Source organism: Schistocerca piceifrons, chromosome 1 (assembly GCF_021461385.2).
Source record: "Schistocerca piceifrons isolate TAMUIC-IGC-003096 chromosome 1, iqSchPice1.1, whole genome shotgun sequence".
Taxonomy (NCBI): Eukaryota; Metazoa; Arthropoda; class Insecta; order Orthoptera; family Acrididae; genus Schistocerca; species Schistocerca piceifrons.
Window position 1 is genome coordinate 529830203 of NC_060138.1, and position 17430 is coordinate 529847632.

The 17430-nt window shown below is 41.4% G+C and overlaps 1 protein-coding gene across 1 annotated transcript in view; it reads left to right on the top strand.

Annotated features, from left to right (window-relative positions):
- LOC124746904 overlaps window positions 1-17430 on the top strand; it is a 105832-nt gene that overhangs the window by 33222 nt on the left and 55180 nt on the right. Inside the window, exons 4-9 of the mRNA XM_047248948.1 lie at window positions 3795-3982; window positions 4071-4299; window positions 4506-4658; window positions 11946-12133; window positions 12216-12444; window positions 12587-12706. Coding sequence (XP_047104904.1) covers window positions 3795-3982; window positions 4071-4299; window positions 4506-4658; window positions 11946-12133; window positions 12216-12444; window positions 12587-12706 — 1107 coding nt within the window. The remainder of the gene's footprint in view (window positions 1-3794; window positions 3983-4070; window positions 4300-4505; window positions 4659-11945; window positions 12134-12215; window positions 12445-12586; window positions 12707-17430) is intronic.

A 17430-nucleotide genomic window follows, 5' to 3' on the forward strand; every position in this document is an offset into this window, starting at 1 on the left:
AATTTCGGGAGTACCGCAGGGAAGCGTGATAGGACCTTTATTGTTTACAATATACATAAATGACTTAGTTGACAACATCGGTAGCTCCGTGAGGCTATTTGCAGATGACACGGTTGTCTACAAGAAAGTAGCAACATCAGAAGACTCGTACGTACTCCAGGAGGACCTGCAGAGGATTAATGCATGGTGCGACAGCTGGCAGCTTTCCCTAAACGTAGATAAATGTAATATAATGCGCATACATAGGGGCAGAAATCCATTCCAGTACGATTATGCCATAGGTGGTAAATCATTGGAAGCGGTAACGACCGTAAAATACTTAGGAGTTACTATCCGGAGCGATCTGAAGTGGAATGATCACATAAAACAAATAGTGGGAAAAGCAGGTGCCAGGTTGAGATTCATAGGAAGAATTCTAAGAAAATGTGACTCATCGACGAAAGAAGTAGCTTACAAAACGCTTGTTCGTCCGATTCTTGAGTATTGCTCATCAGTATGGGACCCTTACCAGGTTGGATTAATAGAAGAGATAGACATGATCCAGCGAAAAGCAGCGCGATTCGTCATGGGGACATTTAGTCAGCGCGAGAGCGTTACGGAGATGCTGAACAAGCTCCAGTGGCGGACACTTCAAGAAAGGCGTTACGCAATACGGAGAGGTTTATTATCGAAATTACGAGAGAGCACATTCCGGGAAGAGATGGGCAACATATTACTACCGCCTACATATATCTCGCGTAATGATCACAACGAAAAGATCCGAGAAATTAGAGCAAATACGGAGACTTACAAGCAGTCGTTCTTCCCACGCACAATTCGTGAATGGAACAGGGAAGGGGGGATCAGATAGTGGTACAATAAGTACCCTCCGCCACACACCGTAAGGTGGCTCGCGGAGTATAGATGTAGATGTAGATACCGTGACTTTGCCAAGGGGTTGCTAAAGGGCTTGTATCGATATATTGAAACTGGTTTAGAGCAACAACACACAGAAAATAGTAAAATATGTATCGCAATTCAAAAAGAGAAAGAATATACTGTAAATGCTGGGTAACAGACTCTCATCAATATTTCAAATATAATCATAATATCGTTAACTGCTCACGAACCACATGTTTTTTGGGGGCCTTGTAGTTTCAATGGCAGCACGAGATATTCGCTGAAAAAAAAAGTGAAATATAGAAGTAAAAACTTCAGTAACCGAGATCGATAATTACAATTTTAGTTTCGATTACCTGTTTCGGCAATTCTAAATTACTATCATCGGATCTTTAAAGCATATAGATCGCAAATTACAACATAACCATATCAGATACGATAAGGTGGGGCGCATATTTTCATAAAATTGATGTATGCTACATACCTCATACAAATACCTCTCAATATATTCCATCATATGTACAATATATCGTGTCAAGTCATGGCACGACATTCTACGAACATGCAGAAAGTGATGCATGGGCATGTAAATAATAATACAAGATTTACATTAAATATTAGGCATGTTGAGGTTTCAATTTCTGCATGTCCCTGTAATGACGTGTCATTGCCTGACAAGATATATTGTATATATGGTGGAGATGTATTTGCATAAGGCATGTAGTATACATCCATTTTGGGAAAATATGTATGATCCAATTATGGCAACTTAGAATTGCCGAAACTGGTAATCAAAAATAAAATTATAATTGGTGAACTTGGCTGTTAACGTTTTTACTTCTATTTTACATATTACTGTAAATAACCTCCACACTTGAACGATGTATAATTTATTGTAAATATCGCTTACACCTGTGGCATAGTCTCCGAGGTTCTAAATTGGAATACAATTACCTGCAACCTGTACATCGATGATTACCTTGAAAAGAATAATTAAAAGAACTCTATATGAAAGGATTCTTTTGTCCTGTAGGACAAAAATTACGTTTAGTCCATTGCAGGTACGACCTGGCTGCTCTACTCCTTCTCCAGGCTACAGAACTCTTCTCTGCAGATAAATAACTCAGGCGCTATCTAGTCATCTTACGGGAAAAAGAACAGTTATTTTCGAAATTTTACTACAATAGAAACAAAATGGTGACTTGTATGTCCATGAAGTAATTTCAGATCTGTATATTCTATAGAAAATGTGAATAAGGGTCTGATTCGAAGATATTCCGCTAACACTCTGTTTGATTAGGGATAACAGTGTTGCGTCGACCGAAGTTTTATGGAAAAACCACAAGGCAGAACTGATGCTCATCCTCAAGGGGCTTACAAGTGATTTTGATAAAACGGATAAAATATTGCTGTACGAACTGTTCTCTCATCGACCAACTGATGCAACATGCTCGCAATTCGGCTCTGGATTCGATACAAATAAGTTCCCTTCTAAAGATCTCATAAGACTGCCATACTACTCGTTGCAGAATTGCACGAGTCTCATCACACAAATCAAATACACGGTCCAGTGACCGTCGCCTATGTTCGAACTCAACGTGCAACAACCAAAGACAGACGATAGGTGCCAGCATTATCTGTGATGGATATATAAAGTGTGTCAGCTGGGAGGGGGGAGCGGCAGGGGGGGGCGTACTGTAAACAGTTCACGGGCCGCCATGGTGAATGTATACAGAGCATGGCAATATGGTGTTATCCAAAACCAGAACAGAGGCAACTGTGGTGCATCACTTGCCACAGATGACGAGAGTGAACTGCGGCTCCAGAGATATGTACGAACGTATAAACGTGTAACTGTTGAACAACTAACCGCCCAGGTGAACCGGCCGACTACTAACAGTGTCTACTCAAAGATAGTGCGCAGAACGTTGCTGCGTGTGGGACTCCACAACAGGCGCCTGGTACCCTCTCTCATACTGACTGCTGTTCATCAGCGACGAAGGCTGGAATCCGCACGCCCATATCGCAACTGGACGTCTATTGCGTCGTTGCAGTTGGCCTTTTCAGACGAATTACGTTTCATGTTCGATCGGGAAGATGGCAAACACCCTGCACCAACCATCGAAGGAAGGCGTCATGTCCAGAGGAGGGAGTGTTATGGTCTGGGGAACGTTTTCGTGGTGTACCCTGGAAGGTAAAATGGAACAACACAAGTATGCATCTGCCATTGGGAACGGTGTCCACCAGTACATGCATTGCGTTCTTCCTCGGTACGATACCATCCACCAGCAGGACAATGCAACATGTCACACGGCCTGCAGTGTACGTCTGTGGTTTACTGTAGTCCTCTGCCACCAAACTCTCAGGATTTAAACTCAGCAAAAGATCTGTGGGACCACCTCTATGGAACAGTTCGCATCGTGGATCCTCAACCGAGAAACATAGTGCAGCTGGCGGCGGTTCTGCAGTCGGTTTATCTGCACCTCTCTCTTGGTACCTTCCACAACTCTAATGAAACTTCCTGCATGACTCACAGCAGTCTACTCTGCAAAATCTGCTCATTCCGGCTTTTGAGAGGTTGTCACGTTAATGATACATTAGACTATGTTTTAACTGAGTGGGTTAACAAGAAAATGATAGTATGCAAATATCCGATCATAAAATTCATTTTAACATGACGAACCAAGATAGTATTTCTGCCACATGTAAAATGGGTGTAATGCTAATTTCATTCCGGTCGTAAGATGAGTGAACCGAGCGTGCTAGAGCAATGTACTATTCGTCGTCTATTTAGCTGTAAGTCGCTCCTCCAGAACGAACGGATAGTGGAAATTGGCCATCTACATTTTCGATTCTGAACTGGAAATTTGCAAAAATGGCAAAATGCAAACATAGCCATATCGTTTGTTTTGTAGAGAACTCATGGATCCTGTCACGGAGTGCCCCGCTGACAGCAGAGCAGGAGCAGCAGGTGAATGACAAGCTGGAGGCCCTGGGTCTGACACGGAGTCGCTACACAAACACCCCACAGGACCCACAACAGTGCACTGTCAGAGTCAGCACATGCGACAAGGCCACTGTCACCGAATTTGACACTTCTAAGGTAACACCTAATGTAGTTACGGCAGCTGCAGGAGTGAACTTCTGATTGTAGAGCTGCTTCTGACCATCGTGTAAATGTGTGTGTGTAGTACCAGGGTGTGTGGTACGAGATCGCCAGGTTCGGAGAAGCTCCCTTCGAGGAAGGCGGGCAATGTACCACTGCGGAGTACACAGTGGCTGGTGACAACAACGTGACTGTACACAACAGATTGTTCAGCGCGGCTTCTGGGGCCTTCAACGACATCATCGGCTGGGCCGAATTTGATGACCCTGACTCCGGAGAGGCCAAACTCACGGTGCATTTCCCAGGCGTGCCAGGTCAGTGTGGCATATGTGCGTGTCACAATGGATATGTAGGTTAGGGACCTCAACAAAGTATTGATTCCATTATAGGATGTGTAACAGAAGTTACTATGAGTATATAATATTACATTAGTGATAACATATATTAAAATACATTATTTATAAGGAGCTCTCTACTTAGGTGTAATTCAAGAAATGTTTATTTGGATTTTAAATTGTAGGAAACTTATTTGTACATTTCAGTGCTCACCCTAGCTTGTTTCTTTGTGTGTTGCCAGTGACGGGTCCCTACTGGGTCCTGGATACTGACTACGACAGCTACTCAATTGTTTGGGCCTGCAGGGAGCCTACAGATGAAACCTCCAACATTACAGGTAAGAGTTTCTCGTGTAGCGTCTGTTGTTATGTGTCTGTGCGAGAACTTGTTCCTCTTCTGTTATCAGTGTATCGTAGGTCGCTGGACACAAGAAGCATTCCCAGTGTTGGGGAAAAAATTCAGGTTCGTCATTCTGATCGATAAAAGTATTAAACTATTGGCCTGTATTCCTATGTCGGTCTGTTGTAGAATTTTGAATTTTTCTTGCTGTTTTACTCTGATATTTATAGTGACTGACAATCGCCTTTGTAGTGATCAACACGGAGTGCTGCAACAGTGATCGAGTAAAACCAATTCATTCTGTTTGTCCAAGAGATGTAGGAAGCAGTAGATACTGGAACCCTGGCTGTTCCGTGTTCCTGGAAGTACATAATGGTTTCCGTAGAGTTATTCACTGCCACCAAAACGTGAGAGATGCAAATATCAGACTAGCTGTATGATTGTACTGAAGATTTCCTAATTCACAGAACGTAGCTTGAGATTGTTAATGGACAAAAATTTGTAGGCATAATAGTAACTTGAAGTGTATCACAAGTGAGCGTTATACCATCATTAATTTCACTGTATATATATATATATATATATATATATATATATATATATATATATATATATATATATATGTTACACTGTTTCACCGTTACGCCAGAGTTTAGGAGGACGCAGATCTGCCCTGCAGTGCCATTCGGATGGGTGGTGTTGGTGGTGCGACCTGACTATCTCTTCGTGTTCTACGGCCTTCCGCGAACCATTCTGCACATACCGGCTGCACTGCCGACACATTTCGTCCCACACGAGCAGCAGTTTCCCGGATCGATGCATCACTTTTTCTCATGCCAATATTGCTCAGTCTTTCAAAGCCACTGGTTGGACAGTACAGTTCGTGCATACGTCTGCGAGGCATCCTGTGCGTCTTCTAACATTCCCACTGATCCATTACCTTCGGTTCATAACGACAAAGCCATGATATCAGTGTTGACCTTGAGCCCGAGAGCCGGCATGGTTCAGATGCTAATCATTTCTGCAGAACATACTAATGTACATTTCCTGTGAATATGAACGTCCTATCTCAAGTCGTTCATGGAGTTCTCTTTTTTTATGGACACACACACAACATATATAAGATCGACACTTGGTGCAGGAATTGGCCGTTGACTCTCAGCAGAAACAGATGTAACGCACTATGCATGAATGTGGAGAAAGAGCTATCTTGGTCAGATAAATCGATTCCAGAACAACCACCAGATGCAGTCGCATTCATAAAATGCTAGCGGCCTGCCCCGACTTCGGAGGGAAAGCACTGATTATCTACAGCCGGAACGTTTTTCTAGCACAGTGGTAACTACGTATCTATGGCCTGACGACTTGTCTGGTGTCACTGCAAAGCGTTGTGATTAAAGTATAGATAACATAGTTAAGTAACTGAAAATTAACTCCAGATTATAGTATACCTTAAGCGACTGATGAAGCACACGTCAGAAGAGTTCCCATGAGGCACAACTTGATCGATAAAGGTCAATAAATTAAAACATCTGCACGAAATATTGATGTTTATGTTTACGATATGTAGACAGATATAAGATAGAATCAGTGGAGGAATTCTCTTGTTTTGTAATCCATTCACAAAGGAGGTAACTTATGAAACTACCCTTCGATAAGCATTTCCATACTCGTCGCAAGTCTGGGATCGGTACCAAACAGGATTGATAGAGTACCAAACAGGAGCCGTATGTTCCGTTTCTGCAGTAAATGTGAAAGCGTCATAGAGATGCGAAGCCAACTACAGGTGCAGACGGTACAACAGAGGCGCTGTACGTCGCAGAGTTGTTAAATGTTAAAATTCCGAGAGCGTGCGTTGTATTGTATTGTACTGTATGGAACTGGAGACCTAGAAACGACGGAGAGGATTCGTCCCCGCCGTAGCCCTCAGTGGTTCACAACCCCACAACAGGCTACAGCAGTCCACTCACTCCACCGCCGCCCCACACCGAACCCATGGTTACTGTGCGGTTCGGCCCCCAGTGGACCCCCCGGGAACGCCTCACACCAGACGAGTGTAACCACAATGTTCGCGTGCTAAAGTAATTATGGTTCACGCGTACGTAGAGCAATCGCCGACATAGTGTAACTGAGGCGGAATTCGACGAGGCAGATGGAAAACCGCCTTAAAAGCTGGCCGGCACACCGGACCTCGACACTGATTCGCCGGGCGGATTCGTGCGGGGGACCGGCACGCCTTCCCACCCAGAAAGCAGTGCTTTAGACCGAACGGCTAACCGGGCGGGCGAGCGAACGTTACTAGAAGAGTCAACCAATACATTGGAGTCTCGCAAAAAAACCACGGACGTAAAATTAGAGAGATTCTAGTTCACAAGGGGGCTTACCAACAACCATTGTTCTTCCCGCACAATCATTCGCGCCTGAAACAAGAAAAGCAGTAAGCGATAGTACACAAAGAAACTTCTGCCACACACTATAACGTGGCTTGCGGAGTACAAATTAGGATGTAGTCCTTATTCATGCACGGAAGTGTTGTGCGTTCATACAAAGCTCCATTCAATTAATTCTTGCATTTTCCTTTTGCAGTTATAAGGGAAAAACCAATCTGTACTTGGGCAAATTATACAACAGTTGTGAAAGGCAGTGGGTAACGAGCGACTATTCGGTCCCACCTCCTTTTTGCGCAATGACAATCCAACACAACAAAATGCCGCTAAAGCACCAATATTACTCGCTGGGTTAACCATGGTAGGCTCAAAGTGAACAGTGTTAGTGATTGGTAATTTTACTTCTAGAGTTCTTCGTAGTTGTCGTAGCTAATAGGAATAAATTTGTTACGAAAGCAGACTTTTTCTGGCGTGCTTGCAAACGAGAATATTGAGCGGACTGGGAACGAAGTTACTACACCCTACATCGTATTTCATAATGTTCATCCAGCTTACCTAAACTTGACATTCATTTACGTAAATATATTTTCAGAAAAATAACGCTAAAAGACGTTCACTGTTTACTGACTGTCCAAAACGACATATATTGTAAACTATGTCCGCTGGGCGGCACATTTCCTGTGTTAAAAAAACTCTCCTCAGGCAAGAACTGGTATTGTACAAAAGAGTGCTTAACATTCTCTAACCTCCACTGGATGCCAACTTGTTTGAAGTGCTAGGAATATTAACTTAATTTAGTCCAAGGTTGTATCACAAAGAAAACCCGCAATGGAAATCCACCCAGCGGAGTTCAGATCGTCCTATGACTTGAGGCACCAAATTATCCGATGGGACCTTACCTAAGTGAGGGGTTTTTTTTTTTTTAACATGTCCCTCCACGATTCGTTCCTTTAGACTTCACTAAATGCTTGTTAGTATCTTTCTCTTACAAAATACACGAGGCTAGTTATTACCAGCAGAGAGAAGGTGTGCTGGTTTGCACACTGGTGAAAGTTTAACGAACTAATTTGAGACTTGAAGGACATTTGTTCACAAAATGGAGCGTACTCATGTACGTCATTACACGTGAAACACCTACAAAATCCTAACACTATGGTTCTGTGACGTTAAACTGTATTAATCACTGTTACTCAGCGACAATTTTTGGACACTCATGTGCTCACACCAAAAACTCAAAATACTCAAAGGGTAATAGAAGGTAATATACACCAATTTCTAGCAGAAATAGAATTATCAGCGTTGTCTAGGGACTCGCAGCAAAAAGAAACATAGAATTAATCAGAATCACGAAACACGAAGCGAATCGTGACTGGAAAAGGAACAAGTTCGGCCGGCCCTATATGAATCTAGTTAAACGATAGCAAAGGTTATCACTAGACACCGGATTATATGCATCATAAAAACTTTCAAATATGCTCGCAAATGTGCATGAAAAATGCTTAAAAATGCTTGAGAGGTATCGAAATATGCAAGATCAAGTAATTAAAAAAACATGGTAGTTACTGCGTGCATATATCTCAGAGTCGAACCTGTGCATATCAGTTACGAGGAAGACCGCTGGCCACGCGAAAAATCGGTACACTAACAACGCTGATATCATTTTCTGAATACTTTCTGGTAGAGGTTAGGAAAGGGACCTTTCTGGGATTATTTTCTAAAAATTTGGAAAATGGGGATGCTTACTGTGTTTCAAGAATTGTTCCTTCTTTGCTATTGTTGAGGGTAACAAGCGGACGCGATGCGATTTAGTCGCAGCGAAACAATCGAAATGTACAGGACCAACTTCGAGATATATCGCACACAGAGAAGCACGCTCAGAAATTCCGTAATACTTTATTTAAAAAACAACGTACAATCACGAATTTTTTGAACAGCATTAACTTTTAATTAATACTACTGGACCAAAGCATCATTTACAATTTATTTTACATTTTTCTCCTATTGCAAACAGAAATGACCAAGTAATGTTCCAAATGTTCGGTAGTAAGACTGTGTCTTCGGTCAATCAACACATTTTTATAAGTAGAAAAGGACATCAACTGAGATAAAACTGGGCAGTATTTGAATTGGGGTGCTATGCTGGTACTTACTGTTTCTGGTAAAGCTCACCTGTTCCATTAATAAAACTGTCAAGTTGGCACAAGGGTTCAAAGCCTGGGTTATTGTTTGAAATATTTTCAAACTTTTCTTTAAGTTCTCTTGCGAATACCGCCAGCAATGAGGGGTTCACTGGAATAATTTTATTCATTGACTGAATAGTTTCTTTCAACGCCAAACCTTGAGTTTCAAGCTTTTTAATACTTGCAGGTGTATGGGAAATATGAGTGCTAATCATGGCAATGTCTTCTTTAATACCGGAATCATTAAAAGCTTCCTTGCACTGGCAAACTGCCGAAGCCTCTGCACTATCGAAGTCGTTTACTACCCCTCCAATGGCGTCAAAATGTTTACTGAAAAAGAACACAGTTGGACCCACGTACTCCAACGAGTTACTAGTGGTTCTGGAGGAAAAGGCACATTTGTTAGTTTTTCTTTGTAGGTCTTGATGCCAGCAGGAGCCTTTAGAAACCCTTTTTTGTGTAAGAAATCAGTTTATTTACATTCACAAACGTGCAACGTACTGCTTCAACAAGGCTATGTACTCCACGAGCAAAGTACGTCACATGAATAAAATTGGGATAAAATACTAGGAGCGCTTTTCCTGCTTTGCTCTTATAGGGACCAGCATCTGCAATAAACACAAACACCATTTCACCTACAGAAGATTCCGGAAATATTTTTCTAATACTCTCATTCACAAATCTGGCGTTAGTAAAATGATCCTGGCTACTCTATACACTTCTCGAAGCTGAATATTTTTTTCCAAATTAAATAATTGAGACAACGTCCACTGAACTTCCGGAGAATACAGCGTTGTGTTCGCGAAATATTACCGTAATACAAGCAAAATGATAACTTACGTATGCATGAAGTAATTTCTGATGCGTACATTGTATTAGTAACTCGTTAAATTTGTGATTCGAAGATACTCCACTAACAGTTCAGTTGATTAGGCAGGACGAAGTGTCATAGATCAAATTTTTGTAGCTGAACTAGAAGGCTGAATCGATGATCATCTTCAGTTTTACAACACAAACTGCCCAGCCCATCGACCAATTGGCGCAGCATGATCGCGATTCGGCCCTCCTAAAGGTCGCATGAGACTCGCACACTACTCGGTGCATAACGGCGAAGTCTCTATCCCAGCTATAGCCTCTTTTCAATCAGACGATTCCCAGCTTTAACCATCGCACACATATAAGGTATTAGACTATTTTCAACTAAAGGGGTCTAACGAAAAATATAATAGTAGGCAAATATAATTTTAACACGACGAATCAAATTGGTATTTCTCCTACAAGTAAAATAGCTAAAACTGTATCTGCCGAATTTCATTCAGCTCGGCAGATGAGTGAACCAAGTGTCTTAGAGCACTGCAGTATTCATAATCCATTAAGCTATATGTCGTTCCTCCAGAAAGAATGAATGGTCGAAAGTGGCCATCGAAATATTCAAATTCTTAAAGAGACAGCGATAAAATATAGGGAGCGAAAGGCTGTTTACAATGTGTACGGAAACAAGATGGCAGTTACCGGAGTCGAGGGTCACGAAAGGGAAGCAGTGGTTCAGAAGAGAGTGAAATAAGGTTGTAGTCTATCCCCTACGTTATTCGGTCTGTAAATTGAGCGAGCAGTAACGCCAACAAAAGAAATATTTGGAGTAGGAATTAAAGTCCAGGGAGAAGAAAAAAAAGCTTCCAGGTTTGCCGATGACATTGTGATTCTCTCAGAGACAACAAAGGACATGGAGGAGCAGTTGAACGGAATGGACTATATCTTGCAAGGCAGATATAAGATGAACATCAGCAAATCAAAACAAGGATAATGGAATGGAGTCGACTTAAATTAGATGATGCTGAGGGGACTAGATTAGGAAATGAGGCACTTAACATAGTAAATGAAGAAATGAATTTTGCTGTTTAGGAAGCAAAGTGACTGATGATGGTCGAAGTAGGGAGGAGTTAAAACATAAACTGGCAATGGCAAGAAAAGCGTTTTTGAAGAAGAGAAATATATTAACAACGAGTATAGAGTTAAGTGTCAGGAAGTCCTTCCTGACAGTATTTGTAAAGAGTGAAGCTATGTATAGAAGTGAAACATGAACGATAAACAGTGTTGAAAATAAGAGAATGGAAGCTTTTGAAAAATGGTGCTGAAGAAGAATGCTGAAGATTGGATGGGTAGATCTAATAATGAATGAGGAGATACCGAATAGAATTGGGAAGAGCAGCCTGACTAAAAGAAGGGATGAGTTGATAGGACACATTCTGAGCCATCAAGGTATAACAAATTTAGACTGGAGGGAAGCATGGGTGTTAAAGTCGTAGAGGGATACCAAGAGATGAATACAGTAAGCAGGTTCAGAGGGATGTAGGTTGCAGTTCAAAAATGGTTCAAATGGCTCTGAGCACTATGCGACTTAACTTCTGAGGTCATCAGTCGCCTAGAACTTAGAACTAATTAAACCTAACTAACCTAAAGACATCACACACATCCATACCCGTGGCAGGATTCGAACCTGCGACCGTACCGGTCGCTCGGTTCCAGACTGTAGTGCCTAGAACCGCACGGTCACTCCGGCCGGCTGTAGGTTGCAGTAGTTACTCGGAGATGAAGAGACTTCCACAGGATAGGGTAGCATGGAGATCTGCATCAAACCAATCTTTTGACTGAATACCACAACAACACAAAGCAGCAACAAACGAAAATGCTAATTCATCCATATCGTATGTTTTGTAGAGAACTCATGGATCCTGTCACGGAGTGCCCAGCTGACAGCAGAGCTGGAGCAGCAGGTGAATGACAAGCTGGAGGCCCTGGGTCTGCCTCGGAGCCGCTACACAGACACCCCACAGGACCCACAACAGTGCAGTGTCAGAGTCAGCACATGCGACAAGGCCGTTGTCACCGAGTTTGATACTTCTCAGGTAACACCCGATGTAGTTATGGCAGTTGTGATTGTGGCTGTGAACAGCTACAGACTATTATACCTCCTGTGCGTCTGTACAGTATCAGGGTGTGTGGTACGAGATCGCCAGGTTGGGAGAGGCTCCGTTCGAGGAGGGCGGCCAGTGCATCACGGCGGAGTACACAGTGGCTGGCGAGAACAACGTGACCGTACACAACAGACTGTTCAGCACGGCTGCGGGGGCCTTCAACGACATCATCGGCTGGGCCGAGTGGGACGACCCTGACTCCGGAGAGGCCAAATTCACCGTGCACTTCCCAGGCGTAACAGGTCAGTTTGGCGTATTTTGCACACGACAATGGCTACTACGGACGAAGCAGCTTCATTGTTTTTAGGAACATTTTTAAATGTAGAGTGAAGGATCGTATTTTTTGACTGAAAGTGTGATATGTACATTTCGGTGTTCACACAGGTTTGCTTTTTTATGTTTTAACAGTGACGGGTCCTTATTGGGTTCTGGACACTGACTACGAGAGCTACTCAATTGTCTGGGCCTGCAGGGAGCCTACAGATGAAACCTCCAACATTACCGGTAAGTATTTCTCCTGTAGTGTCTACTGTTGAATATATCCGATACAAGTTGCTCATCTTTTAACAGCATTAGATCATAGGTCGTTGGAAATGAAAAGCATTCTCGGTGATTGAAGAAAGGTCGTGACACTCCAGTTCACCAGAAGGTTCTTCGATTTAACGTATAACGCTTTAGGCATACATTTCTGTAGATCTCTGATAGAGTTTCGTACGTTTCGTGCTCGTTTATAGTGGTATTTCTGAAATCCGACAGTCTCCTGTGTAGGAATCAGTCACGCAGAACCAGTTCGCTGTGTCTTTCCACAAGGTCTGGAAAGCAGTAATTACCGGCAGGCAGGTATATGTGTTCCTGGACCTCCAGAAACTTCTAGATTCAATCCGACACAGCCGCATAATGAGTTACATGCAAGCATACGCAATATCTGCCTAACTGTGTAATAATATCGAAGGTTTCCTGGAAAACAGGGTACAGCAGGTCACTCTTAAAGGAGAGAAATCCTTAAGTTTGAGATTACCCCAAGGGAGCGCTACGTCATCATTAATTACACTATAAAAATAAACAGCCCTGTGAATGGGGTTGGGTTGTGTTGGGGGAGGAGACCAAACTGCGAGGTCATCGGTCTCATCGGATTAGGGAAGGAAGTCGGCCGTGCCCTTTTCAAAGGAACCATCCCGGCATTTGCCTGAAGAGATTTAGGGAAATCACGGAAAACCTAAATCAGGATGGCCGGACGCGGGATTGAACCGTCGTCCTTCCGAATGCGAGTCCAGTGTGCTAACCACTGCGCCACTTCGCTCGGTCCCTGTGAATGATTCTGCAGTATGCAGAGAAGTCGAAATGCAAGAAGCTATGCAGAAGATTGACTCTTTGTGTACGGACTGTCATTTAACATTGAACATAAAGGCATGTCAAATATTTCGAACGAATAGGCAGAAAGAGCCAGTATCGTATGATTACCCCATTCCACAATAACAACTATATGCAGCTGCACTCATAAAGCACTAGCAGACAGACTATCTTAGCATGCGTACCACTAAGTATCAAAGGCCAGACGATTTGTCTGGCTTGAGGGTTATTTTGTACACTGGTCACTGTAGAGCTATCAAGAAAATTCAGCACATAAATAACGTTAAGTAACTGAGTATCAACTCCAAGTTCTAGTATAGCTTAAACGACGGAGGCATCAGACTCCAGGAATGTTCTTATGAAGCATGACTTGATTAACAAATAATATCATAGTTCTATCAATTTGCAGGAAAACTTCATAAAATATATACATCACTCTTGCTTGTGAATTAGTGTACCTCTTAGTGAGAACTATTTCAAAATCTCTACAATAGTTTCTGAAATTAGTCTTTACGCACAGACAGAAAAGCACTATATATTTTTGATGTGTATGATATAGAAGTATGTGTACGGAGCGATCTGATGTGATACGACCACATGAAACTCATCGCAGATAATGCAGATGCGAGATTGAGAATCAGGACAGAATTCTCAGTATGCGAAGTCCATCCAAAGAGAAGTTTGTTTACAAAACATTCGATCGATCAGCACTTGAATATTGCTCGTCAGTCTGGGAACCGTACTAGAGAGAATTGATGAATTACGTAGAGAAGTTCAAAGAAGAGCAGCGAGTGTCTTCATAGGTTTATTCAGTAAACGTGAAAGCTTTACGGGGATTCGAAGCCAACTTCAATGGCAAACTCTGAACAAGTGGCGCTGTTTATACAGGGTATTCCGAGAGACTACGGTACCAGAAGAGTCAAGATATACATTGTTTCCTTCTACGTATATTGCACAAAAAGACCACGAAGGTAAAATTACAAGGATTAGAGCTCTCATGGAAACTTGCCAACAAATGTTCTTCTCACATACATTTTGCGGCAGGAACAGTAAAGTGTCAGGTGACAGTTATAGAGAAAGAACCCTTCGCGACTCACTACAAAGTGGCTTGCGGGGTACAGTTGTAGATGTGGCTGTTGTTCATCCACGGAAGTGTTGTATGCTCATTTACAGTCCTACTCAAACAATTCCACTACCTTACTGTTTGCAGTTACAAGAGGTAAACCCATTTTAATTTTATGTAATATAAAAGATCTTGTGTTTTATTGGTATTTTCTTTGTACTTTGGTGTTTTTCGGATTTAATTATGCTATATTTGAAAATAAGTGTGCATTTTTGTTGTAACAGTATTGTAAATCTGCGCAATAACAGAGAAGTGCAGAACTGTTTGGGTCAGAAAAGTGCTGAATGCACTTTGATTTTGCGTACCAAGCTCTTTGGACAACTGCAGTTTCACGGCACAGTCATTCTTTGGAATGCCATTTCATCATATATGGTTGAATTTGGTATTAACGATGCTATAAGTTTTACTATTTCTCAAATGCCCGAACAAACTGCAAAATAGTGGGCGGGAGGGTATTTAAAAAAATTATTTCTTCGACAAATCTATTAAATCCATAGAACTTATATTTGAATATTTTTATATCTGTTATCGTTTCAGCAATATTCATTGCAGAGACATTAAATCAACTTTTTTCAAGAGGTGGTTTCACCCCTTTAAAGACCGTATACGGCATGTATAAAAGATATGTTTGTCTGCACTACAACATATTCACAGCCAATCAAAATCGAGGTGTATGTCTAGGGTACGTTTACTTGTAAGAGTTGGAGTGTGGCGGGCCCATGGTCAGGTAACATTCCCTGTACTCGATTTGATAGCAAATTGAAAGGATCTTAGGCTGTCCCAGTGTGTATGAAACAAGGAAAAGCCATCACTCGTATCCGGAACTAAACCCGAGACTTCCACAGCCAAAATCTAGCACTGCACCAGCAAAGCCACACAATCATGTGTAAGTGCAGAACTTGACCTTTTCTCCTCCAGCACCTGTGTGAATGAGTGATAGCTTCCAAAATAGTCTTTTAGTTCAGTATGAGTATTACCCAAAAGCTTCCTTCGTTCGAACGCGATTTAATTTTGCAATTTTGGAATTTGCCATATGAATATGTCACTCATGAAATCTATTATCGATGTGATATCTATAGTAGCAATCGATCCTCTGTTCACGGTAGCAAAACATGGGATAAAATACTGAAGTGGTGTCAACATATAATATATGGATTTTTTTAATGGGATCCTAAAATACAGATTCAGAGGAATTGGATGGTATCAATGAAATCAGTAAGCGATCGGGAACGTTATGCTATTGTCATAAATATGTCTTATACGTAAGGGAAAAAATGAAATTCTCCTGAGGCAAATTTTGGTTACGGTCAAAGAGTGCAGGTAAGGCGATCGAATTAGCTTTGATAATCGGTAATCGATTATGAGATTATGTAATAGATTCAACTGAATTCTATTTCTGAAGTCAAAGAGGTGGATTTTTCTTTTATTCTTTAGTTCTTATGAGCATTCAGTCGTGGAGTAATTAATTTGCATGTGATGTGTTAAGTTACCAACTTATTCTCTCAATTTAACATTTTAAGCTACTCAATTCATTAGTGTTCAAAGTGGTGTGGGCGTTTCAAAAAGCACAGGCTACTACCAATACATAGTGATTATTGAGCAGTGGTATTGCGATAAGCAGAATGTATTATTCTAAAGACCCGGAGAACAACTTAGTAACCCAAACTGACTCGAAAACCGTACAGAAAATTATCACACGGACCACACTTTGATTAAATTAGCACAACAGATGGAATTAAGGGCCTGGATATCTAGACATTGCATGTAGAACACGAATGAGTTACTTCGTAAGTGATATGCACCATTTGAGCATGTGCCACTCTTTTGCTTGTAGTGTCCAGCTGTGCAATGAGGTAGTGTCACCAACTGTACGTACATAAATGCAGTGGCGGATTTAAAAGTTTTACGTCCCTAGGCACACAATATTCTATGCGCCACCAAAAAATATGTTTTAAATAATAACTATTACCCGATCACTTCACAATTGCCGTTTTGGGTGGTAGCGCTGTGAGCTGTTTCCGCACTCTGCTATTCGTTTTTCTGAAGGACGCATCAACGGTCTAATCGCGCTCAGTCAAAAAGTAATATGCTTCCTGAACTGTACTTGGTGTACGGCAGCGGATAAAACAAACTTAAAACTGCACTGTGTTAACACATTCTACTGTCGAAAAAGAACAAACACAAGGAAAATAACCATAAAGGCCTAAAAATTCAGCAGAGCTTGTAGGAGACGACAGATTTTTGTTATACATTCACTTTTAATACGTTCTTTTACACGAAACCGTTGAAACTGAAAATAAAAAAGTTGTATTATGATCTAAAAATTGAAGCGAACATGTCATACATTAGGAATTAATACGTACTTTTAGAGAGATGCGTTCAAAATTAAAATTAAAATGTCGTTTTACGATCTATTAACTTGAATGTGTAGGATATAAAAAAAATAAAAAAAAAAACACTTTCGGTATTAATACGTGAATCTATAGGTAAGCGCAAGAAATGAAAATAAAAAATAAAATAGATATTGGTGCATGAACTAATAACTAAATACAGACGAACAAACCAAACTGGATTTGCTATTACATAATTTTATAGACTAGTGTGGAAAAATCAAATTTGTTTTATAATCTAATAATTAACGTGTAAAGCATTAGGGTCTGTGTAACCAGATGCTGCATAATAAGTGTACACACTACCTATAATACATGTATGGGCTGAACAGTTTCGTACTGCAGCTACTGCTCTCACTATAGCT